The sequence below is a fragment of the Urocitellus parryii genome, chromosome 10 (assembly GCF_045843805.1).
Source record: "Urocitellus parryii isolate mUroPar1 chromosome 10, mUroPar1.hap1, whole genome shotgun sequence".
NCBI classification, from domain to species: domain Eukaryota; kingdom Metazoa; phylum Chordata; class Mammalia; order Rodentia; family Sciuridae; genus Urocitellus; species Urocitellus parryii.
The window spans coordinates 6,794,440-6,820,540 of record NC_135540.1 but is presented as its reverse complement, the minus strand read 5'-3'; the positions used below and the strand labels follow the sequence as shown (position 1 = coordinate 6,820,540).

The following is a 26,101-nucleotide window of genomic DNA, read 5'->3' as shown; positions in this document are numbered from 1 at the left end:
GGAAGCTGAGGCAGAATCCAAAGCTCAGGGACAACCTGGACAATGCAGCCAGACACTGAATCAAAATAAAAGAAGGAGGACTGGAGATGTAGCTCAATGGTAGAGCACTTGCTTAGCATGTGTGAGTCCTGGGTTCAATCTCAAGCACCATAAAAATAAAAAAAAAAAGTGAAAAGTTTTTGCACTGCTAGTGAGAAATTAGTAGCATATCCAGATGAAAGTCACTAAATCTAGAAAATGTTTAAGAACGTGGTATGTAAAAGTGAACTGACAACTGCACTGTGGTTACAGAAGGTGTTCACATTTGGGAAATCTGAGTGAAGGGCATATGGTAATTTTTTGAGCTCTTCTCATGCCTGTTTCCAAGTTTGATTTCAAAACTGAACAGTTAAATTTTCAAAATAAAAAATTAAGATACAAAAATTATAAAGTGAAGTCACTGATAAGAGATAGAAATATAATGAGTAATAAAAAGAGGAAAAAACTTACATCAATACGGAAGTCTTCTAACTTCTTAAAACTACAGAGGTATTCCTGAAGTTTGGGGTCAATGGACCGCGTCTTAGACTGAGAATATTTCAGATAGGCCCAAAACTTTTCTAGTCCATACAGCTGACCTAATAATAAAGAAGAATTTATACTATAGATTTTATAGAATTTTGAAAAATGATTCATATGAAATGTGATTCAACCAGCAAGAAACCATTTATCTTACAAAATATACTTTATCAATAGATCTTAAGAATAAGATTCATAATGAATTAACAATATTGGCAGCTAACATTTACTGAGCCTTTGCTATGTAACAGATATTATTTAAGTTATTTGGGATGACTTGTTTGTTTTTACCAGATTCCAGAGGCTTTCTTGGTTTCTTTCTGGAAATCCTTAATGATGAGGATATTAAGGATTAAATCCTTAATCCTATATGTCAAACTTAACTCGAATCACACATAGCCCTGTAAAGTAAGTGCCCTGTAAGGCAAGTGCATCTGTTCCGGACGAGAAAACCGAGGCTGGCAGCTTGCCTAGGCTCACGTTGCTGCCAAGCACTGGCACTGGGGCCCGGGTGGAGCCTGGCCTGCTCTCTGCCCCACTGTGCCCTGCTGACCTTCTGAGCACGCCTGCTGGCATCACGTAGGATGTGAGTTCACCTAGTGGAACGTCAGTGAGCAGCCATGTCTGCCAAGGGACTGTGACAAAGACAGCCAGCCCGCACGAGGGAGACACTGAGGTGTCGTTTCCCAGGGCCCTTGGGAAGGGCCTGCCTACTGTATGGTACCTGTCATTTATCACAAGACACATAGTGGCCTGAAGTCCTAGTAGTTTTCCTTAAAGACAAAAGCTACAAGCTCCTCCGTTTATTGACAGATTCATATTGATAATTTTCAGACAGAAGATTTGTTTGTTTTTACCAGATTCATAGTCTTTTTTGGTTTCTTCTTGGAAATCCTTAAAAATTTCTTGTCTGAATTTCTTTTCCAGTCCATAACTATAAAACCGGAACAGACATTCTAATCCATACCTATGCAAAGAAAACAAAAGGTGTATAATAAATTTTTTGCTATAAGAATGCAACCTATTTTGTGGTCAATGTGACACATGTGATCCTAAGTGAGACATGGGTTTTTAGTACGCAGACTTTGAACTGAAGGCCAATTAGTGACACTTAGCTGGCCTTGCTACTGGTTTCACTGACTCGGCTACAATACACAGTGAGTGTGCACTGGGAACCTGCAGAATGAGAAGGGCCCTTGATGGGCAGTGTGGCTTCTCTAGATGGGCACTCTCTCTCTCCTTGGTATTTCTGAAGAATTGCAAAATATTTGGTGACATTAGGAATATTCTAGATTTTCCCCAAAAAAGATTTATAATGATGTGTCTGTCCATTGTACTTAATACTCTTGAATATAATCTTCACTCTGAGACCACACTCGTGCCCTGGAGCCTAGCTGTGATCGACCCATTCAACTATAATGAAACAAGTCTAATTAAAGGGATCCTCAGAGAGCCCCGCTGCTTTACTTTTGAGTACGAGTGATAGCAGATGTACTAACAAAGGAGCTAAAACCTCTACTTAAGTCAGACAGCGAGTGTCGTGGCGTCTTAGTTCTAGGCAACAGATCGGCAAACTGCGGACTCGGCTTTCAACCAACAGTGATGAGCAGGACCCAGGAGTGGACCAGGCCGTGAAGGCGGCAGGACTATGTCTGGCTCAAGATGCCGCCGTTAAAGACCCCTCCGTCCTTCTGAGTGCCTCAGTGGAGCAGAGGTGGCAACGTTGCTGTCACGGGTAACGTAAGCTTGACCGGCTGTTTTCCACAGGCAGCAGCAGCGTATGTGAGTGTGCATCTCTTTTGTAACTAGCTTATTTCCAAAACGGACAGTGATGGTCTGTCCAAAAGAATAAATAAGTTGAGCAAGCCACCAAAAGAAATGCAGGGCCACCAGCTGCCGCTAAGCCTCTGCTCTGCAGCCTGGTGTGATGTTGCTGAGCTTCTGACGGAAGGTCACAGGAACGAGGATGAAAGGGACACCAGGAGGCCAGGGCTGAGCTGGGACAGAATGACAGGGGGCAGGAAAGCAGAGCCCAGCACACCATGGGCAGCTGTCCAGAGGGGTGGAGCCCCGCTCAGTCGAGAGCAGGTGGTCCCAACCACCGCCACAGGACCGGTGGAAGGGAGGGGACTGGACATGTGTCAGGAGACACCTGCTTTTTCTTATCTCCAGAAATCTTCAAGACTGGTGTGGCTCTGAGAGGCTTCCACTAGGGGAGATGTGTGCACATGCAAGGGAGGTCAGCTGTGTAGAGTCTGGGGAGAAGGACCTTATGCTCCCATTCAGCCCGTGTCACCTCTGAGAAGGTTCCTATTGATGCACCTCCTGCATTCGTGACCTTGGGCAGGTTCCCCCTCACTGGGGCAGGGCTGGTCTGTGCTAGCAGTGAGATACGGTGGGAGGGACGGTGTGTGACCTCCTTGTACAAGCCGCACAAGAGCACACACTATCTTGGATCACTGACTCGGGGTGAAGCCATGTTGTAAATCACCCTCTGGGGAGCTGCCGTGGCCGGAATGGAATGCAGACACAGCACAGCCCTCTGTCAGTAGCCACGTGAAGGAACAGGGTCCTCCAGCCCAGTTCCAGTCTCCAGAGAGACCTTGGGCCAGAACTGCCCGGCTAGACAGTTCCTTCAGTCCTGACCCTTAGAAGCTGTGAACCCATAATGCTTGCTGTTTCAAGCTTCCCGGCTTTAGGGTAACCTGCCAGGTAATAGCAGGTAATGCATACGGTTCCTGCTCCAGTTATGTGGTGCTGCTTTCCTGGTTCAAAATCAGGTGACTTGGGCTGGGGTTGTGGCTCAGCAGTAGAGCACATGCCTAATACAGGCAAGGCACTGGGTTCAATCCTCAGCACCACATTAAAAATAAATAAATAAAGGTATTGTATGTCTGCCTACAACTAAAAAATATTTTTAAAAAATCAGGTGGCTTTAGTACTTATTTTTAAGATTACTTTTTAAAACTCTCCAAGTATAGGGGCTGGGGTCGTGGCTCAGCAATAGAGCGCTTGCCTTGCAAGTGCAAGGCCCTGGGTTCAAGCCTCAGAACCACATAAAAATAAATAAATAAAATTAAGTTAAAAAAAATAGGTTCATGGGCTGGGATTGTGGCTCAGAAGTAGAGCACTCGCCTACCATGCATGAGGCACTAGGTTCAATCCTCAGCACCACATAAAACTAAAATAAAGATATTGTGTCCATCTATAACTAAGAAAGAAATATTTAAAAAAAAATAGGTTCATAAGTAAAATGCTAAAAAAAAAACCACTCCAAGTATAAACATATTAGAAAATATCTGACCTGTAATTCTCTTTTGCATCTTCCCAAGCAAGTTGTCTGAATTCCTCATACATCTTTTTATTGAAGTGATCTCTAAGGAAGAAGGACCAGAAACGAAAGAGGGTGTTCATTTCTTGGGACTGTCCAATTCCCAGGCATTTCCTCTCTGGAAAAAGTCAGAATATTAAAACATTTTAAAATCAAATGTACTTTAAAAAGTTGACAGAGTAGATATTTTACATGGCACTGGCCAAATCATAAACAGCTGTCCATAGTAACAACAAGAATACACTAAATTTCATTTCATAATGTGCCTAAGCTACGAAATACATGAATAAAGAACATATATAAACAAATTTACTTAACGGTGATTATTTACTTATAAGTAAAACAAAATTAAAGAATCTTAACCAGGGCTGGGGTTGTGGCTCAGCGGTAGAGCGCTCGCCTCGCACCCCTGGGTTGGATCCTCAGCACCACAGAAAAATAAATAAGTGAAATAAAGGTATTGTGTCCAGCTACAAATAAAAAAATAAAGATTTTTAAAAAAGAATCTTAATCAGATATTAAACGACACGATGTAAATTTTGCAGAGTTCTGTCTTTAGCTATAACACTGGAGGATAAAGGACAAGCGCCTTACCACTCAGACACCTTCGACGATACTTGTGATACACTTGCTGGGTGAAGCCGTTTTCCTTCAGGAGCTCGTGAGAAGGGTGCTGGAACTTAGGGAAGGAATTCGGAGCACATCCACAGCTTCCCACCAGCGGCACCCCTCCCGGGGGCGGCGTGTTGGCACTGCTGTTTGAGGAGGGGGAGAAAGCCTTCAAACTGAAATATCCAGAACCAGTGTGTCAACCCCTCTGTCCTGAGCAGTGCAAAAGCAAGCAGACCCCCACCCCCCCACCCCCGCCGGAGCTCAGCTGGTGGCAACAGATCTACACACACAGGGGTGCTCAGGCTGTGCTGGCAGGCCAAGGGGGAAGCGGAGAAGGACAGGTGAGGACGTCTCACGCTGAGACAATCAGGAGAAGCACACCACTGAGACTCATTACTCCTCCAGATCCCTGACGAACGCAGCTCAGATTCAGTGTTTGAATGATTGTTAAAGAACTGGAGAAATTTCCAATTTAACTTGAGTAATTAATGATATAAATGGATCTATGGATATGGGGGACAAAATCTGGCATAAAACCGAGGTAATAATCTCATTATCTCAAAGACACACCTGCAACTCCCTACATCAGTTCCACCTCTGAAATACTCCTAAGTCTGTCCTTTCCTTCTCATCAGTGCGCCACTATTTAAATTAGGCCTTTCTCTTCTGTCGCTTGAATTAACTGCTCTCCTTGTTTCTCCAGGCTCCCTCCTCTAACGTGCCACCAAAGTTATCTTTGTAAGACAAAGCAAGGTCCGCAGACCCCTGGAGGGTTCCCAGGAACCTTGGGGAAGTCTGCAAGATCAAAGCTGTCTTCACAGTGACACTAAGACACCGTCTGCTCTTTCTACCTGTTGAAATTTGTCCTAGCGGTTTGTAAAACTGCTGATGTGACTGAGGCAGGGGCACTTGCAATGAAACAAAGATTAATGCCACCTTCAATTTAAGGAATCCTTGAAGCAGAAAAAGTAGGTTTATGAAATCTAAACCCTTGAGTACAAATCTTTACGTATGTGGCAAAAATGGGGTAGAAGCTGCAGTTTTGCAATCTGAATGTTCTGGAGCTCTGTTTTAGAACACAAGGGTGCTGACTGCACACTTAAAAATGGGTAAGAGGGTGAATGTCCTTGTTTTCTTAACCACCGTTTCATAAATCAGGAGAGAAACACAAAGCACTTTTGTGGCGCACTGAAGCTCAGTGGTGGCCTCAAGGTGCCACTCAGGGGTGAGGGAACGTGCTGTTTTGGTCCCTGGAGTGACGCTTTAAATTAGGAAAACAACCAACGATGCGGTCATTCAGATTTCATTACGTGTCAGATGTTTCCTCAAAAGTGAACAAAAGGGGTCTTTAATGACAATGAAAACGACGGAACACCTGTTTCCAACAGCAAAAATGAGATCTTGGAAATCTTCTATCTGTGTAATTCATGAGCCTAAAACCTAAAGACTTTTCCCACCAACACCTTAAGACTTGACTTCTTTTTTGGTAACTGTTAATTGAACCCAGTGGTGCTTTACCACTGAGTACCCCCCCCCCCCGCCCTTTTTAAATGTGAGACAGTATCTCTCTGAATCTCAAAGACTTTTCTGATAAAAGCGGTGGTGAAATTTTTTTAGGGGAGAGAGAGTGAGTGAGTGTGTGTGTGTGTGTGTGTGAACACACCCAGCATAGTAGTTACTGTTTTAAACTCTGTTCACAAGTACATGATTCATCAACATTAAATACACTGCCAGTGTCATCACCCTTCACCTTCCCCAACAAAAACTGTACCTATTGAACAATGACACGCCCCTCCCGCTCCCGAGCCCCGGTGAACCTGACTCTTCTAGGCACTTTGTGTCAGCGGGATCATGCAGCGTCTGGCCCTCTGCAGATGAAGTAGGCGTGCACCCAGACTTCACGCCCTTCCATTTCACTGTAAGTGTACGTCACCGGATGTTCGTCCAGTCACCTGCCCAGGCTCACCTGGGCTGCCCATCTTTTGGCTGTGGGTGATGCTGTTGTGAACAGTAACAAACCAATATTCTTCAGGTCCCTGTTTGACTTCAGAATTCAGAGCCAGGAGTAGAAGGCCTAGGTCCTACAGTAATTCTGTGTCTTCATGGTTTTGAGAAAATGCTGGTGGCTGCAGCACGTCATACCCCAGCAAGGCAGCACCGTGCCCAGTTCCCCACACCTCACACTTACTCCTTTTTAAAGATCATACATCTGTATTAGTCAGCTCTGGCTGCTCTAACAAGCAGCACAGACTGGGTGCTTACGCAACAGAACTCATTTCCTTACAGTCTCAGAGGCTGAAGTCCAAGATGGAGTCGCCAGTAGGCTGGCCGGCGAAGACAGTCCCTGTCCACAGGAAGCCGCCTTCTTGTGTGTGCCTGCACGGCCTCTCCTCTGGGTGGGCCTGCAGGGTCTCTGTCCCTGCCTCTTCGGTAAGAATGGCTGGAGCAGGCCTCCTCCCTTCAGAAGGGCCCCGTCTCCAAGGACTGTCCCATCAGGGGCCAGGGTTTCAACGCAGTTCAGTTCATAACGCCGTCCCAGGGGGTGCAAAGTGGTATCTCATGGGATCTTTCTAATTTGTGCTTCTCTAATGATTAACTGTGTTAAGCATCTTTTCCTAGGCTTAATGACTACTTGTACATCTTCTCTGGAGAAATATCTACTGAAGAGTTTTGCACATTTAAAATTCTGGACTTGAATCCCTTAACAGACGTCTGATCTACCACATCTTCCCATCGGGCTGACTTTTCTGTTGGAAGTATCCTTTGATGCACGAGTGTTCACAATTTTGATAAAGTCCGTTTATTCTTCTCTTTTGTTGCTTGTGCGTTTGGTGTCAGACCCACGAAACTGATGGCAAATTCGATCTCACGAAGACTTTCGCCTACGTTTCCTTCTCAGAGTTTTGAAGTTTTAGCTCTCAGGTTCAGACTTCGAGTCCTGAACTTGAGAGTTAAATTTTTTTTTGTATATGGAATACAGCAAGAATCTATCTTCATTCTTTTGCAGGTGGTTACCGAGTTTCCCCAGCACCATGATTTGAGAAGACTGTTCTCCTATTGAACAGTCTTGGCATCTTGGTCAAAAGTAAATCGACCATATCTGAGGGTGCCAACACTACGCAATAGGTGGTAGCTGGGAATCCACAGTTACTACATTTATTAATTATCAACAAGAAAATACACATGATAAAAACACAAATCTTAAGAAATCTCAGAACTCAACATTCTAACTAAATGTTAATGAGGGAATATTTTCCACCGTTATCTGTTGATCTCAAAATACCCTGCTGCAGTAGACAAATCAAGAGTTCAAACAGAGCTGGAAAACACTAGCAGCATTCCACTGATGGGCGGAAGAACCACACACTTTTTCTTGGAGGGGAGATGTGTTTGATGAGGATACAGAGAGACAGAGGTGAGGTGCTGTGGCCACTTTGTGTTTCCTCACCTCTTCCCCTCTCCAGTGGCGCCCCAGAATCTGTTCTGAGGTACATAACCATCCTAAAAAAATTAACGCTAAAAAGAAAAAATGCTTCCAGCTAATAGTCAGATAAGTTGTTTCCTGAGAAAAGGGGGAAAAGTCAAAATAATAATTGCCAGGTATGATGGTGCACACCTGAAATGCCAATAACCGGGAGGCTGAGGCAGGAGGATCGCAATTCAAAGCCAGCCTCAGCAACCTAGTAAGACCCAGTCTCGGAAAAAAAAAAAAAAAAAAAAAATTTAAAAAGGGCCGGGAATCTGGCTTAATGGTAAAGCAAATGGTAAAGCCTCCTGGGTTCAATGCCGAGTACCATCATCATTTCAATAATCATGATTGTAATTAGTATCATTGTTTTTGGTCTCCATATTCTTTTTAGTTTGAGTAGATGGTTTAGCACATCAGTTCTGTCAATGAGTATCGACTAAGAACCTACCGAATGCCATTAAGAATCTGGGATCTTCCTAAAAATAACTTTTGTAGACCTCCATAGTTTATAAATCTGAGCATTTGCATTTGTGAAAAGTAACTGAAATGGAAACCAGCTGGGCCCACTGACTCATGTCCTTGATTTCTTTTTACTGCTTATATTGTTCTATATTTTCCTGACATAATTCCATTAGTGACCATTTTCAATGGACCTTCAGATCAAGGTGGTACCTGACAGAGGGTGCTCGTGGCCCGTGGTCTCTGGAGTCCATGACCCAGCCGACATGACACTCTAGAGGGGGGTCTGTGCTGTGCCTCGTCTTTCTCTTCCTGGGACTCTGAAGAAAACAAAGTCAGACATTGCAGTCACTGTCAGTAGTGTGCACTTCACAAACAAATCAAACCCTCTGCTGTCAGCCAGCTCAGACATTTTCATACTGTGGATGACACATTGTGAAATCACATGAAGTCACAAAACTCCAACATCTCCCATACAAGTTGCAAAATTTAACAAGACCCTTGGCTAGGTTTGTAACACAAGGGTTGCAGGAAACACAACTTGATTCTCCATCACACCCTCTGATCACCTTTGAGGACTCCACCCAATTGTAAAGAAGATCATTTTTAACCCAAGAAAACGTCGTGATGGTAAGTACCATTTTTAAATGAATTCTTACAATTTAAAAATATACATTTAAAAAATGTGATAGGAACTTGGTAATGTTCAGGGACGTGTTCCTGGCTGTTTCATTACCTGTAGATCAATGGCTTTTGGTTCTTTAACAACAGGATAAAATCTGGGTGTTTTGTCAGGGTCGTGCAGCCTGGGTGTTCGGGGGGTCTGGGGTGTCCTTGCAGGATTAACCCTTGGAGATTCTGGAACCGCCGTGGGCCACGAACAGGCCACTGTTGCTAAAGTTTTTTCTGAAACATCAAACAACTTCTGAGCTAATTAATCAGTCAAATCTGCAAAATAAGTAGCTCTTAAAAGTATTTAGATGCTAGGAAGATATTTTACTTTGAGGATAACTCTTCAAATTCTTTTCATCAGAACCATTTAAATATATCAGAAAGAATTACTTTAAAAAACCCAGTGTTCATCTTTCTAAAGAAACACCGAGGCTCTCTCTAACACTCCCTAATCCACCTCCCTCCTGCTTTTCCTCCTCAGAGATATCCATGCTCTTAAATTTGGTATTTCAATCCTATGACTACATAGGTAACAATGTTATTTTGCATAATCAACTTCACATAAGTGACATTACGTACTATATCCATCATTTTCTAAGCTTTTTTTCATGTTACATTCATGTAGATCTGAGTTTTCATTTCCACTGCTAATATTATTTTACAAATATATCGAAATATGTCCATTCTCCCACAGACATTTATGTTATTTCCCGTTTTTGGTTTAGCCCACCACACTGTGGCCAACCTGGTGGAGCACATCCTCTGTGCGGGTGTGTGCCTTTTTTACGGCTTATTTGGAGTGGATACAGCATCTCTGGGCTTTCTGATTACTCACTGCAGACAGCAGGCTGCTGAGGTTTGCAGACTTACACTCTCACAGCAGCCGGGGACACTCCAGGATTCACATCCTGGTCAACACTGGGTTTTGTTCAGACACTTATTAAGTATTTTCTCAACTCACGGATTCAAATGGCCTTTGTCCCCAGTGGAGCTGGGCACGCTTTCCTCTGCCTGCTTACCACTCACACTGCTACTCTTGTGAGCCTGCCCTGCGAGTCCTTTGGCAATTTTCCTAGGGCGTTTGTGTGTGTGCAGTACCGAAGACTGAACCCAGGGCCTTGTGAAATTGCTCTGTCACTGAGCTATAGCCCCAGCCCTTTTAAAATTTTTTTATTTTGAGACAGGATCTAAGTTTCTGAGGCTGGCCTAGGACCTTTGATCCTCCTGCCTCAGCCTCCCCAGTAACTGGGATTGCAGGTGTGCACCACCTCTCCTGGCTTTGGGTTGTTTTACTTACTGATTTGTTCATGAAAATCTTAGGTAAGATACTGAGAAAGTCTGAGGAGGGATCATGTGGTGGTGACAAAAATCCAGGCTCTATTGCTTATGTGGTTTTTCTTCACACCATCTAACTTCTTTTGATTCATATAGCAACCTTTTGTTCTTTCATTCAACAATATTAAATGCCTGCTGTCTGCCAAGCACTATTCTAGGCACAAGTTTATAAAACCAAAAATGAACTTACCACTTGCCAACTCTTCTCTCAATATTGTCCTCACTGTTACCGGAATGATTATTCTGAGAACAAATTTGGGCACATTTCTACTAAACTCCTTCACTGTTTCCCCTTTGCCTCTAGAAGCTTAGATGCTTATCCTCCTTGACTCGCCTCCTCTGTCCTTCTCCACCACAACCCGGATGACCCGAGTAGCGCCTGGTGATCTGGTCCTGGCTCCTTGCTCCACGTACTTTCTAAGCTTCTCCCTGTTCTGAAGGTTCCTGTCCGTCAACTTCTGTGTGCTCAGCTGGACACATACCCTTCCTCCGACAGCCAGCACAGGTGTGAGACACTCCCTGAACATTTCTTGCCAATAGAATTAATTCTTTTTGAGCCATCTCTGCATTTTATCCATTCATAGTTCCTGCTACAGTTTGGACCTAGAATGTCCCCAAAGGCCCATGTGTTGAAAGGCTTGGAATATAGCTCAGTTGGTAGAGTGCTTGCTTCACATTTACAAGGCCCTGGGTTCGATCCCCAGCACCCCCCCCCCCCCACACACACAAAAGGCTTGGTCCTCAGCTTGGAGCTACCGGAAGTGAAGAAACCACTCAGGACTAGGGCCTCATGGAAGGTCAGATAATATGGGGTGTGCACACAGAAGGGATACCAGGGCCTGCCCCCATCTCTCTGTGTTCGCTTCCCAGCACATGAGATGAACAGGGTTCCTGCCACAGGTTCCCATCATGATGCGCTGTGCTGCTACAGGACAAAAGGCAATGGCCATGTCACCATGAAATGAAACCCTTGAAACCCGGAAGACAAAAACACTTTCCTCCTTATAAGTTGATTATCTTAGTATTTTGTTGTTACAGTAACAAAAAGCTGACTAACACAGTTTCTTGTATTAAGTTAAAATTCATTTTCTAATATATCATCCCCTAGATCCCTAGAGCAAGTCTCCCTGCTCCCTAAAAACACAGCCACAATCTTATTGAACATCCGAGGAATATCTCCTCCCCAAAGGAAGGCTAATCTCAACTGAATTGTTCTCACAACCTTTCCTTATACCCAAATGATATACAATCTTAAAAATATGAGCATATACTGAAAAAAAAAAGTTAAATCTAGTACTTTTATAAAAGAAATATACAAAGATATAGAAACAGCAACTACTTGGAAAGACTGAGCTTCCTAGCACCAGATTATGGTATCTAAATTCCATTTTCCACTATTAGGTCTCCTCAAAAAAATAAAGTCTGGAGCAGAAAATTCATAATATGAGCCCAGGAAATCTTGACCCAAAAAGTAATTAAATTTTGTTTTGTTTTATGAAAACACTAATACAGGGGTACTTGCGAGACCTGGGTTGGATCCTCAGCACCACATAAAAATAAAGGTATTGTGTCCAACTACAACTAAAAAATAAATATATTTTTTTAAAAAATACTGTTATAGGTCATAAACAGACTTTAGGGTTCCTACCAGTTAAAACAAAGTTATGGGGCCACGGTCAACAGTGACTGAAATGGATTAGAACCATCAGATAAATAAGCTCCTTGGGTTCATAACGACAGTTTAAAACTCGATTACATTTGCAGGTTGCTAGGACATCAGCTTCTTGTTCTGAAAATCGATCAACTGAATTTGTAAGAGAAGGATTTGCCCTTCCTTCTGTATACAAGTTGAATGGCAGGGTAAACCAAGAGTTGATAAAGATCTTGAAAGAAGAATTCTCAGTGAGAAGCGTCAAAGGATTGACAGAACCAGAAGGTGACTGTGCAGCTCGGCTGAGACAGTTCCCTTCCATCATCGACACGCGGCTGACGACGAAGGGTTTCCAGAAGGGACCTGATCTGGAGAAGTGAGATCCGGAAACAGAGGGGCAGGCAAAGGTCTAAGAAGAAGGCAGACGCCTGGCACCAGCTGACCGCGGGTGAGGGGGCTCACGGAGTTCACCAACAAGTCTCTCCACTTTTACCTGAACCTGGACGTTTCCACTGACAAAAGTTAAGTTTCACCTCAGTCTTACATTTGTTTTATTCGAGGTTTGTTTGGAATGACACTTACCCACTAATAAAGATAGATGTGTCAATTTTATGAAGACTGAAATCTACAAAGTGCTTTAGTTATCTAAAAATAAACGTTTTACAAAATTTTTTACAGCATATTATGTATCGATTCATAATATTTGACATAATTATTAAAAATAGTTCACTGTAAGCACAAAAAATTTATGGCAGATATTGACATTTCATTAGAAATATAGATGTACAGTTAGGAAATATTAACATATCAACATTTTTATCAACTACAAGTTGGTGCTGATGTGTGAACCTTATTTAGATGTTATAACTCCTTTTAATCAAAATCCTAGGTGGGCTGGGGTTGTGGCTTGCCGAGCATGCATGAGGCACTGGGTTAGAACCGCAGCACCACATAAAATAAAAAATAAATAAAGATACTGTGTGTCCTCTTAAAACTAAAAAACAAAACAAAAAAAACTTAGGCCATCTCTTATACATGTACTGTCACAGTAGCATATTTTCATAATAGGAAATGCTGTAAACAATCCAAACGTCTACCAATTATTGATTGGGATTGACTACTGGGATTTTTTTTGTGGAGGCGGGTACTGGGGATTGAACCCAGGGGCACTCTACCACTGAGCTACATCCCTAGACCTTTTTTTATTTTTTGAGACAGGGTCTCACTAAGTTGCTGAGGCTGCCTCGAACTTGTGGTCCTCCTGCTTCAACCTCCCAAGTTGCTGGGACTATAGGCCTGGCCCATGGCACCTGGCTAGCAATAAAAGGGAGCAACATACTGATACATGCAGTGACATGTACGAGCCTCTATGAACCTCAAACATATAACAAGTCAGACACTTTACTATGACTCATGACTCCATTTATATAAAATTTCAGGGAAATGCAAAACTACAGAGAAAGAGAGCAGGTGACACTGCCTATGGCTGATGGTGAGTGTGGGGCTGATGGCAAAGGAACAGGAGGAACCTTTTAACAGGGTTTGTCCTGAAACCCGAGGGGCTGATGCACAACCATACAGATTTATCACAACTCATCCACTGGTACTCTTCAGGAGGTTTCAGAAACTTCAGAAATGCCGCAGCAGGTGCAGTGGTGCTCGCCTGTGATCCCACAGACTTGGGAGGCCGAGGCGGGAGGGTTGCGAGTTCAAGGCCAGTCGGGGCAACAAAAATAAAAGGGCTGCGGATGCAGTTCTGTGACCCTCTGCTCTTCAGGGTACCTCAGTTGTGACTGTTGACCCCACAGTCTTTGCTAAAAGCTTGTAAGAGGACAGTGACACTACAGAAGCAGTGATTTGAAGTGTGGTCCCTACAGCACCCCCGGCATGTCCTCAGACCCCACCTCATGTGCTGGATCCGAATCTCGGTACAGAGCCTTTAACCTGTTTCAGCAGGTAAATTTAAGAACCACTGGATTACGGTGTATGATTCTGGACTGCGGAGTATGATCTCGGAGTAAGGAGTATGACTTTTTACTACTTAAATTTTCCAAAATTTCATCACTACTAAATCAAATCCTCACACAGTTTCGTAACTTGGCTATGACAGGCTTGTGTCACCCCCTGTATCAGAGACAGGATGGCCTGTCTCCCTCTCCTTTACTGGGAACTGAACCCAGGGGCACTTTACCATTGAGCGGCATCCCCACTCCTTTTTTTTTTTTTTTTTAATTTGAGACAGGATTTCGCTGAGTTGCTGAGGCTGGCCTTGAACTTGTGATCCTCCTGCCTCAGACTCCTGAGTAGCTTGGATGACAGGGGTGTACCACCACTCGGGCAGGAACAGTCCTGATGAAAACGATGCTGTCAGTGTCCACAGGGGGCTAATAGAAAATGCCGAGTAAGGACTGGCACTTCAAGTTCTTTCCCAATAAAAACACTGCTAAAGCAGAGTTTAGCAGACTGTTTCTCCAATGCCAGACAGTAACTATGTGGGAACTCTGGGTCACGGGGTGTCTGTTGAAACAACTGCCTTTTCAGCAAGAAAAGTTTCAGCCACAGGCAAATGTAGGGCATGGCCTGTGTGGCCACTGCAGGCCAGTCTGGGCCCAGGGATGACAATACGCTGACCACTGAACTAGAGCCGTCGGGCAATTTGGGTCCAAATACTGGATTTGAACTTTGCTTGTAAAATAAGTTTTTACTGTACTTCACATACTCAGTAAAGCAGAGGAAGCAGAAACATTGAGAAGAGATAAAGACGGGCTGGAGGGTAGGTAGAGCATTTGCCTAGCATGTGTGAGGCACTGGGAGCAATCCTCAGCACCACATAAAAAACAAACAAATAAACAAATAAAGATACTGTGTCTGTCTACAACTAAAATATATATTTGTTTCAAAAAAGAGAAAAAAGACAATATAGAGGGACCCCGGTCAAACCTCTATAGAAGTAAAGGCAGGGCTGGGACTGGGGCTCAGTGGTAGAGCACTTGCCTAGCACGTGTGAGACACTGGGTTCGATTCTTAGCACCACATAAAAATAAAGGCATCATGTCAATCTACAACTGAAGAAGGAGAAAGAGAAGGAGAAGGAGAAGGAGAATCATCATCATCATCATCATCATCATCATCATCAACCACAGCTAGGATAAAAACCACACTTATTAAAAATAGACACTGAAGAAGAAAGGATAATGAACTTGAGGACTCAGGAATAAAAATTACCTAGAAGAAAACACAGAAAAGGGATTAAAAAGGAAAAAAAAAAAAAACAAGCATTAGTGAGATCGGAAACTACTCCAAACTGCCTGACTTATGTGTAATTCAAATCTTTAAAGAAAGAGAGGAAAGAGCAGAAGAGAATTCCCGATTCCATAATTTAAAAGAACGGCTGAAAATATTCCAAATTTGAAACCCCAAACTCAATGAGCCAAAGTATCGGCAACACGAAGAGAACCCATCAGGGCAATCATAATTAAAGAACGATTGAAAACAGAATCAACAGAAATTTTTGAATCTCTATAGCAGAGAAGAAAATAATCAAAAAGACACTGGCTAAGGCTCAGGAAGCCACGGGAGACCACGGTCCAGGGGAGGAAAACAATGCAGGCCTGGAAGTTAAATGTCTTCAAAAATCATTGAGAATAAGTAGCAGCTGAAAACTGCCCTGCTCAAGAGAGGACTCCATCCTGGATAAACCCTAGAGATCCCTACGCTGACCTATTATGCTGGACACTTGGGACAAAAACATCTTGAGAGAAGCTGGACAGAAAAAATGCTACCTGAGTGACTGGATGTCTCCATCCAAACCCACGGGGCAGCGCGGCGGGTGCTCCGTGGTCCAGCGCTTGCCCAGCGTGGGTAGCCTGGGGCTCATCTCCAACTCTGCAAAACCCAGAACACAAGCATGGAGGCCACAAGTGGCCAAGGTTTGTGTTTTTGTTTTTTCCCGTGGTGCTGGGAGGTGAACCCGGGGCCTTGTGCCTGCGAGGCAAGCACTCTACCAACTGGGCTTCGTCCCCAGCCCCAGGGGCCAGGTTTTAAAGTGCTGACCCAGAACTCCATCCCCCGTGAGATGGACGAGGGCGAGGCACCATGGCACGGGAAGAGATCCCAGCCCACTGAACTGCGCCAGGGGGATCATTCCAGCAGGAGAGGCAGGAGCCCAGAAGGAGCCCGGAACTCACCAACAGAGGAACAGCAAGAGGGATGGCCAAGTCCAGATAAAGAGAAGAGAGATTCTCCTCTTAAATCTTAAAAACATGCTTCATGGCTAAAAGGGAAAGATGTCTCATCATCAGATGGGTTGTCCACGTATGAAATGTGATACTTAAGATAAACATCACATAAGGAAGCCCAGGGGGTGAAAGTTTCTACTGTCTCATTGAAACAGGAAAACACTGAGTATTCATAAACTATAAAAAGTTGACATAGTTTGCAACCCTTAGACATCCACCAAAAATATTACATGAAAAGATGTGTCCAAATTCATACTAGATATGTTAAAATGGAATGCAAAAAACCAGAGCTAAGACAAAGGCAGCAGAGGGGAAAAAAAGAAAGAAAACACATAATAAAAAGGTAGAACTAAATCCAAACCTATCATGATTACATTAAATCCTCTGAACACCAATTAAATGCAGACAGTCAGACTGAACAAGAAGAGGACCCAACCATGGAGCTGGGGTTTGGCTCAGCGGTAGAGGGCTCACCTATCACATGTGAGGCCCTGGGTTTGATCCTCAGCACCATATATAGATAAATAAAATTTTAAAAAGTTATTGTGTCCCCTTACAACTAAGGGGGAAAAAAAAAGAATAGGACCCAACTATATGCTGTCTCTAACCAACTCACTTAAAATAGAAGGAGGCGGCTGGGTGAGGGGAGGATGGAGAAATCTATCACACTGCCATGCAGAGAAAGCTGGGATGGTTACGTCAGCATCCGACATTTCAGAGCAAAGACCAGGGAGAAAGGACCGTACCTAACTGTACAAGGTCACATCACCCAGGAGACACAGCAGACCTCCAGGTGTAATGCACCTGACAAGACAGCACCCATGTCAATAAAGCTAAACCCCACTCAACAGAAAGGAGAAGACACCTGTGCCATCACAGCTGCTGACTGCCACCTTCCTCTTGTGAATTCGCAGAACACACCAGCACAACAGGGACATCACCGACCGCTCCACTCACACCCGCGTGGGAAGTGCGCTTCTTAGATGCACACGGTACCTTGACCAGGGCAGACTATATCACAGGCCTTTAAATTAACCTCAACAAATTCAAAAGAATTGAAACCATGTAAGTTATGTTCTCTGACTATAATGGAATTAAACTCTATATCAATAATATTGATAACTGAAGGAGAAAATTTTCCAATCACTTGGAAATTAAATTACCTAGATAATCTACAGATTAAAGCAGAAGTCTTAAAAATTTGAGTTTAGAAGCCAGGCATGGCGGCACTCACCTACCTGTAATCCCAGCAACTTGGGATGCTAAGGCAGGAGGACTGCAAATTTGAGGCCAGCCTCAAAAACTTAGTGAGGATCTAGGCAATTTAGCAAGACCCTGTCTCATAATAAAAAATTTTAAAAAGGGCTGGGAATGTGGCTCAGTGCTTAAGAAATGCAGCTAAATTAGTGCTTCAAAGGAAATATGTAGGATTAAATGCTTTTATGGGAAAAGCCTGAAGTTGATAATTGAGACTCCTGTCTTTAACAGGTATCAGGAAAACACCCAAATTAAGAAAAAAAACAAAAGCACTTCAAAATAACTGATGGGTCAAAAAATATTTAATAAAATATATTTGGAATTGAATGAAAATGGAAGCACTTTCAAAATCATGAGCTATACCTAACTGAAAGTTCTGGAAGGAAACTTGCAGTACTAACTGCTTATAACAGAAAAGAACAGCATCAAGTGAAGGATCTAAGTTTCAGGAAGGATAACTAGAAAGTGAGGAGCAAGATAGGCCCAAACCAGGATGGAGGGAATAATAAAGAGAAGAAATTAAAAAAAAAAAAAGGAGAAAAAAATCAATCAATGAAAATAGAGTACTTTTTAAAAAAGATCAAATTGATAAAAAGTAGAGACACTAAAAGAGAAGCAAAGAGCCTGTTGGTGAGGTGGGCAGGTGGCATGCCGGACTGCCCTCCAGCACAGCCGACAATGAAGGAAACAGTAGTCAGTCCTAGGTGCTCAGGGGCTGGGGCAGGAGGGTGGCTCAGGCCCAGGAGTCTGAGGCCAGCTGGGCCACACAGTGAGACCCCCAACTCTAAATAAGCAAACAGCATCAACATGTCACATGCTTGCAAGACTTTTGAGTCTCAATCTAATCAAGCCTCTATATCAAACCAGCAGCTATAGAAATTCAGGACCAGAAACAGGTTAAATAAAACTACAGAAATGCAATCCGCAAATTCCAGAATGTGAGGGAGGTCACAGCACAATCTAGTTTCTTCAGCAATATCCTACAAGGAACAGTAGATTGTAAGGAGGAAAATACTACGAAACTGCAGAGTAGGGGCCTTGTCAGGATGACAGGGCTTGGACCTCATATGCACACTGATGAAGAAAATCCAAAAAATGGACAAAAGAGGAACTGCTATTAATTTTAGATGTGGTGATGGTACTGAGTCATTCATGTGTTAAAGGAGAGAAGACAGAGAAACACTCAGGGATAACAACGTGAACAACATGATTGAGTGTGCTTCAAAACGTCCAGAGGGAGGCAGAGCCGTGCCTGGAGAGAGAGAAAACAAAACTGGGAAGGAGACGGTCAGGTGTGAAAGGTGAGCCGTGGGCACAAGAGGTATCATGACATCATCCACTCTGTCTTGGTAAATTTTTTGAAATATTTTAAAGTTGAAAAGAAAGGCTATAAAAAAAGATCAATTGCACTTGCCTGGAAATGTCAGATTTAATTTACGAACCTCCCAAGGCTATTTACATTTCCCACAAAGCCAAAGCCTTAAAACAAAAGGATCAGCAACTCAATGAAAATCTTTGAGAAGCATTTCTAACAATCTCCTCAGATACATTGAGAACCAGTCAGTTCTGCCTTCTCCTCAGTAAGGGTCTGGCTGTGAGCGTGGTCTGGTACTGTAACGATGGCTCCCAGGTCCCTTCTGAGACTGCCTGTCTGTTCAGGCAGCGTACTGTGGGGTTCAAACCCTTCCCTGTTTACAACTAAGCTGACTTCCCAAATTCACAGTCTGTTGTCATAAGTCTCTAAAAGGTTTAGAAGTTCATCTAATGAAACATCAAAATTGAGTACTAAAATTCTAGAATTTTCTCAAATATCTAATATTTTTCTGCAAATAAAGAAAAAAGGAGCAATCTTTTAAAACAATCCATAACTGCTTTCATAGTACTCAGACACAAATGCAGCTGTACATACCTTGCCTGGACTGTGAAGGCGCTTCAGGAACTTCTTGGTTTGGCTCAAAAGGAAGCTCGGGTGTTAGGTTTTCAAACTGCTCTTTACTAATGAGATTTAGCTTCTTAAAGTTCTCAACTTCTTGCTGAAGTAGAATGGAGGAAGCTAATTACTAAACTGGCTAACAGATTTGCCAACACATAATAATTGATACCAATCTCAAAAAAAAATGAGCCTTTAAAACAAGGATTAATTACAGTATAATTAAAAAAGATTATAATAAAGAATCTAGCATCATATTTAATAACAATTGATATTCAAAGTCTAAAAGAGGCACAGAGAACCCTAAAATATTACAAGTGTTTTAAATTAAAAACATTATAAGAGCATAAATACTCATCATTAATTATTTGTTGAGCATTTATCCACAAGACCCCAGGTATTACAGAGGTGACAAAGTAATCTGTGACCCTACCCAATTTTTAAGCTGGACAAAAAGAAATATACACATAAAAACTAATACTGTTAGGTCACATGTGACAAGTGACATTTGGTATAAGGATTGAGATCACCAGGGAGGTACCCTTGCAGGGTGAGAATGCAGAGAAAGGAAGAGTGTTTGGGGTAGGAAATGTGAGCCAAGGTGAGAAGCTTAGGAAAAGCAACGTGGTTGTGAGAAAACAATAGAATGAGAAGAGCCAGGCGGAGCAGGGACATTTAAAAGGCACCTGGGAAGGAGAGCAACTAAGAAGAGAACAGGGAGGAAGAGCACGAGAAGAAGATCACCATTAAACAGGCTGGGGGGGGGGGGAAAGGGAGAGAGAAGGGAGATTGCATGGTAAAGGAAGGAGACCCTCAGGGTTATACAAAATTACATATAAGAGGAAGTGAGGGGAAAGGGGAAAAAACAAGAGAAATGAATTACAGTAGAGGGGGTAGAGAGAGAAGATGGGAGGGGAGGGGAGGGGAGGGGGATAGCAGAGGACAGGAAGGGCAGCAGAATACAACAGACACTAGTACGGCACTATGTAAAACAGTGGATGTGGAGCCCATGTGAATCTGCAATCTGTATACGGGGCACATATGGGAGTTCATCATCCGCTTGAATCAAATGTATGAAATATGATATGTCAAGAGCTTTGTAATGTTTTGAACAATTAATAATAAAAATAAATAAATACATAAATAAATAAATAATAAAAGGCGCCCGGGAAGCTGCAGGAAGCCCAGTCAGGGCGCCGAGGCTCACCTCCAAACCTCTCCCAGGAGCTTAGCAGCCAGGAAGCTCCGCAGGTCGAGCTGTTGGCTCAAAGGAGGTACCGGCCCAGTCTCTGGGGCTCCATAACTGCTGTTACGCAGTCACTGCGTGGTCCCTGCCCTGATTGTTATGGAGGTGGGGACCATGTGGCCCTGAAGGTAATCTGGCCACAAGCACAAAGACCATCTAAGCCAATCCTCTGCCTGGGAGAAAAAGGGGTTCTCCCACTTCTTCTTGGTTACCCCTGCGTTCCATCTGTACCACGCAGTGCTAATAATGGCTGAATGACCCTTTATGGGGTAACACGGGGGGGCGGGGGCTTGAAGCAGGTAAAAAACAACAGTATCTGCCAGACGGATGCAATTTAAATATCATCATTACAAAACTGTCCTAGAAGCCTGCCCTACATAGCTAGCCATGGTTTTACTGCTTCAGACAAGAACACCAGGTAGGACACGCTGGCCTTTCAGACAGGACCCATCTTCTTTGCATTAAAGTGGTTCCGTTTCCATATTGCTGTAGTTTCTGCCTCTGTACCAAAAATTTCTGTCTCCCAAAGTCTTCAATAGGGGCTGTGAGTGGAGCTCAGCGGCAGAGAGTTGTCTCACATGTGCGATGCTCTGGGTTCAACCCCAAAAACACACACACATGCGTGCACGCGTGCACACACACACGCGCACACACACAGTCTTCAATAAGCTCTTCAAGCTAAACCCTTCATTAACCACTCCCCCCTGTCCCTTATTTTGGTACACAGTTTGTTATCAGAACCCCCAATTCAGTGAACAATTACTGTATGTTTACCACATACCAGGGATGGGACCACAGTGTACACATTTAATTTTTTAAACAATTAAAATATTACACCCACCCACACATCCATGCACACACTGAGAAGTGCACAAGTCCTAAATATGCACCTCAGTGAGTGATCAAAAGTGAACACAGGGCTGGAGGTGTAGCTCAGAGGCAGACAGTGCCCAGTATACACGAGGCCCTGTGTTCCATCTCCGGCTCCAATAAACACATACATACATACATACATAGGTAGATAAAGTAAGCAAGCAAGGTGTAAGCACCAACCAGGCAGAGAGTACTAGCAACCTAAAAGCTCCTTCCCACCATCCCTGCTCCTCCATCTTCCAGGGACAACCACTGTGCTGACTCTGGTACCAAGGCTGACATGGCCTGCTTTTGAACTTTATGACTTCTTTCATGCAAGATGACACATGTGACTCATCCACAGAGGTGCGTCTAACTTTCGTGGATGGCTCCACAGCAGAGGGCAGCCAAAACAGGCCCCCAAGGCCACAGTCCATTTTTATCAATGGTTCTACTGGAACAAAACCACGCCCACTTGTTTATACACTGCAGAGCTGAGCAGACCACATGCAGACTATGGACTTGGGTCCCACACAAATAATATTTGTCCAGCCCTGCTTTATCCCAAAGTATGATGCCAATATTCTTTTTCCAACCCACTCTACTATCGATGAGCATTTGGTCCCTTCAAGATTTCAGCTATGTCAAATAAGTTGCCATGAATATGCTTTTAAAAACACTTTTCATGAGCAGCGGTAGACATTTTTGTGGGGTATTTTCTTAGGAGTGGAAGAGCTGAATCTGGTGGTGTGCTTCTCCTTACTGTAGTAAAAAGGCCAGCAGCTCTACATGGAAGCTTTCTGGATCTGCATCCCACCAACACCGGGTATTACCCATCTTTTAAAATGTAGCCACTGACCAAGAAGAAGCCTAACACAGCTGTGTCCTCTGGGAAAGAACCTGTGTCTGCAGGTTCAGCAACCGCACCCCTGGGGAGTGAGGGTATGTATGGTCACGAGGGTGTCTGCACCTGAGGGGAAAGGGGTCTCTGGAACAATCTATCTTCTGCTCAACTCTGCCGCAAACCTCAAACTGTTCTAGCGGCTATTAAAATGTAAAGCCATTTTTAAGAAGACCAAAGTAGAGACAGATGCACAACATCTTGAATAGACCCTGAGACCACTGCCACGGAAAAACGCCAATCTCAGAAGATCACGCTGTTATGACTCCTCTCATAGGACATTCTGCAAATAAGAAAACCATCGAGATGGAGACCAGATTGGTGGTTGCCAGGAGTGAGGGACGGTGGCTGTCGGGGGTGAGGGACAGTGGGTGAGAGACAGGGGTTTCTGGGAATCAGGCAAAGCAGGCAGGGGGTACTGAAGGGACAGGCATAAGGGAGATGTCTGGGCAATAAGCCGTCCATGTCTTGCTGGGGTGTAAGTTAGATGCCTCTCATGACCCTAAGCTGGCCCTCTGGAGGGAGTCGGTGAGTTCCCCTGGACTTCATGCTGTTGTGCAACCTCCTCTAGGTCCATGTACACCCTGGAACTTGCCTTTTGACTCCCTAATAGTATCTTCTGATGAAAATAAGCTCTTCCCCCAGCACCACAAACCCACACAAACATTTCATTTTAATGTAGTGCAATTTATGAATCGCTTCCGTCCCTGTTATCAAACCTTCCCTGCCCAGGATCATGTAGATGTTCTTATCATCTAGAAGTTGAATTATTTGCTTCTTCACATTCATATCTGCTGTCCATCTAGAACTACCTTTCTGTGTGTGGCATGACATCGGGGACATTCTGCAGGCGTTAGTTTCAGTGATTCACTCACACAAATCACGTTTCTCCATTGTGTCCACACTGCCTACACCCTGCTGACCTTCTGCTCTTCCTTGAAGAGGGGTGTGTGAAAATCTCCACCATGGCTATGAGCGCATCCAGGCCTGTCGGTTTTTGCCTGTGCACCTGATGGATGCATCATTAGAGGCACACAAACGCAGAACGCTTACAGCCTCTGGGGCAACTGACCTGTGATTTTATTTTTTATTTTTATTTATTTTTTTTTTTTTTAAAGAGAGAGTGAGAGAGAGGGAGAGGGAGAGGGAGAGAGAGAATTTTTAATATTTATTTTTTAGTTCTCGGCGGACACAACTTCTTTGTTTGTATGTGGTGCTGAGGATCGAACCCGGGCCGCACGCATCCCAGGCGAGCTCGCTACCGATTGAGCCACATCCCCAGCCCTGACCTGTGATTTTAAAGCGCCCATCTTGGGGCTGGGGATGTGGCTCAAGCGGTAGCGCGCTCGCCTGGCATGTGTGTGGCCCGGGTTCGATCCTCAGCACCACATACCAACAAAGATGTTGTGTCCGCCAAAAACTGAAGGATGAATATTAAAATTCTCTCTCTCCCCCCACCCTCCTCTTAAAAAGAGCCCATCTTTACAGCCTGACATGTCTTTTTGCTTTTGTCTGATCTCTGGCGGTCAAGAGCCACGCCAGCTCTGCTGTCTGGTTCCATGCTGATTTACATCTACATACACACTCACCCTCCCCAGGCTCTTCCCGTTCTCCTCTACTCCAGGCTTCTTCTCCATGGCGCAGACATACTGAGGACAAATTTTCTCCATTTTCATTTGCTTTCTTTCACCTATATTTTTCTATCAGTTTATTGGGAGCCTTATTCACTATTTAATCTGGATAACATAAAATTCACCTACTTTAATTGTACAATTTGATGATTTAGTTATTTTTTGGTCACAGGGTTTTTTTGTTTGTTTGTTTGGTTTTGGTACCAGGGATTGAACTCGGGGGCCCTCAGCCACTGAGCCACATCCCCAGCCCTATTTTGTATTTTATTTAGAGACAGGGTCTCACTGAGTTGCTTAGTACCTGGCTGTTGCTGAGGCTGGCTTTGAACTGGAGATCCTCCCGTCAGCCTCCCGAGCTGCTGGGATTACAGGCATGTGCCACTGTGCCCGGCCTCACATGGGTTTTTAATGTTGTATTTTCAAGAGCAAAGTGAAGGTGCCACTCAGGAGAATATTAACACCCTGTTGTTCTGGCAAGAAAAAGTCCCTCCCATGCCCATTCTTTACGTAATCCATCATTGGTCCTTTTATGACCCCAGCTAAGCATAAATATGAGGCTTGGTGAAAACACCTTTCTTTTTACCCTTTTCTTTTCTACCCATGATTCTTTAGAGTGCTGCAATAAGTCTACGACTAAGTCATTTTTAATTTTTTCCTTCTTTCTTCCTTAAGTGACTAAGTCAGGAAAAGAACTTAAATTACTATGTGTTTAAATTTAATTTACACATGATCAAAGGGTAATGCTGTTATATGTAATGCCCTTACTATCAAAATTCCTAAGTCATTTTCAAGAACTTATTTTTAGAAATACTCTCTTGTTCTGACAAAAGTTGGAATTTATTTTAAAAGATTTCAGTATATTTTGGAACTTTGACCTATGAGTGAAAGTTATCAAATATGGTAACCCCTGAGACTCCTCATTCCTGCACAGAGCTGCAGTGATCTGCTGCTAATCAAGCTGACGGGGCCGTCCCCAAGTCGTGGCCATTGTGCCCACTTTCTGGATGAACATGAGCTAGTGACACATAAAGTTGCCCCTCTCCATCTGCTGCAAAGAGGAGTCGTGAAACAAAGCTGAGGACCAGGAACTGTTTAGTTGGTTGCCAAAACTTGTTTACCTTTATTCTAGAATATTCTTTTCTTTTCGGCACTATAATTGATATTATTCCATTGTCTCCTCCTCGCCGTTATTTCAGAGAAAAATTAGCTGCAAGTCTTACTACTAATGCTTATAATCTGTCCATATTCTCTGGCTTTTGTTTTCAGTGCTTATAATGACGGCCTTGATGTGGTTTTCTTTATATTTATCTTCTTTGGAGTTTCTAGGGCTTGAATTTGTCCCCTGCTATCTTCCATCAATTTCGGCAAACTCTCAGCCCGATCTCTTCAAATATCACTTCTGCCTTATTCTCTCTCTCCTCCTCCTCTGAGAACACAATGAAATGCATGTTAGTCCTTTGGGCTGTATCTCCTGTGTCGTATATTCTTTTCTGTGTTTTCTATTGTTCTAAGCTTTACTTAGACTTCTCTTCCTTCCTTTTACTTTTTTTGAGGTGGGGGGTGGATTTCCCAGGCTGGTCTCAGATTTGTGAGCTCAAATGATCCTCCCACCCCAGCCTTCCAAGTCGCTAGGACTACAAGCAAGCACCACCAGGGCCCACTGGATTTTCCTTTTGATTCATCCTCCAGTTCAGTGATTCTCCATTCCACTGGGTTTTTCTACTGTTAAAACTGTCCACTGGGGCTGGGATTGTGGCTCAGAGGTAGAGCACTTGCCTAGCATATGTGAGGCACTAGGTTTTATTCTCAGCACCACATAAAAATAAATAAAGGTCCACCAACAGCTGATAATAAGATAATTTTTAAAAACTGTCCATTATACTTGGCTATTGTATTTTTTTGTTCTGGAATTTCTATTTCATTCTTTTTTAAGGTTTCAAGTTCTCTACTAAAATTCTA

At 43.5% G+C, this 26,101-nt stretch overlaps 1 protein-coding gene across 8 annotated transcripts in view; it reads right to left on the bottom strand.

Moving 5' to 3' along the window:
• Positions 1-26,101, bottom strand: part of Larp1b (La ribonucleoprotein 1B) — a 91,736-nt gene that overhangs the window by 2,748 nt on the left and 62,887 nt on the right. For 6 of the 8 annotated variants that reach the window (XM_077803503.1, XM_077803500.1, XM_077803501.1 and 3 more), the window contains 7 exons: positions 19,492-19,615; positions 9,166-9,335; positions 8,643-8,749; positions 4,484-4,674; positions 3,863-4,007; positions 1,416-1,525; positions 490-617 (listed from right to left, as the gene is read on the bottom strand). In XM_077803503.1, coding sequence (XP_077659629.1) covers positions 490-617; positions 1,416-1,525; positions 3,863-4,007; positions 4,484-4,674; positions 8,643-8,749; positions 9,166-9,335; positions 19,492-19,615 — 975 coding nt within the window. The remainder of the gene's footprint in view (positions 1-489; positions 618-1,415; positions 1,526-3,862; positions 4,008-4,483; positions 4,675-8,642; positions 8,750-9,165; positions 9,336-19,491; positions 19,616-26,101) is intronic. The other 2 variants (XM_077803502.1, XM_026390902.2) reach the window with 1 other exon arrangement.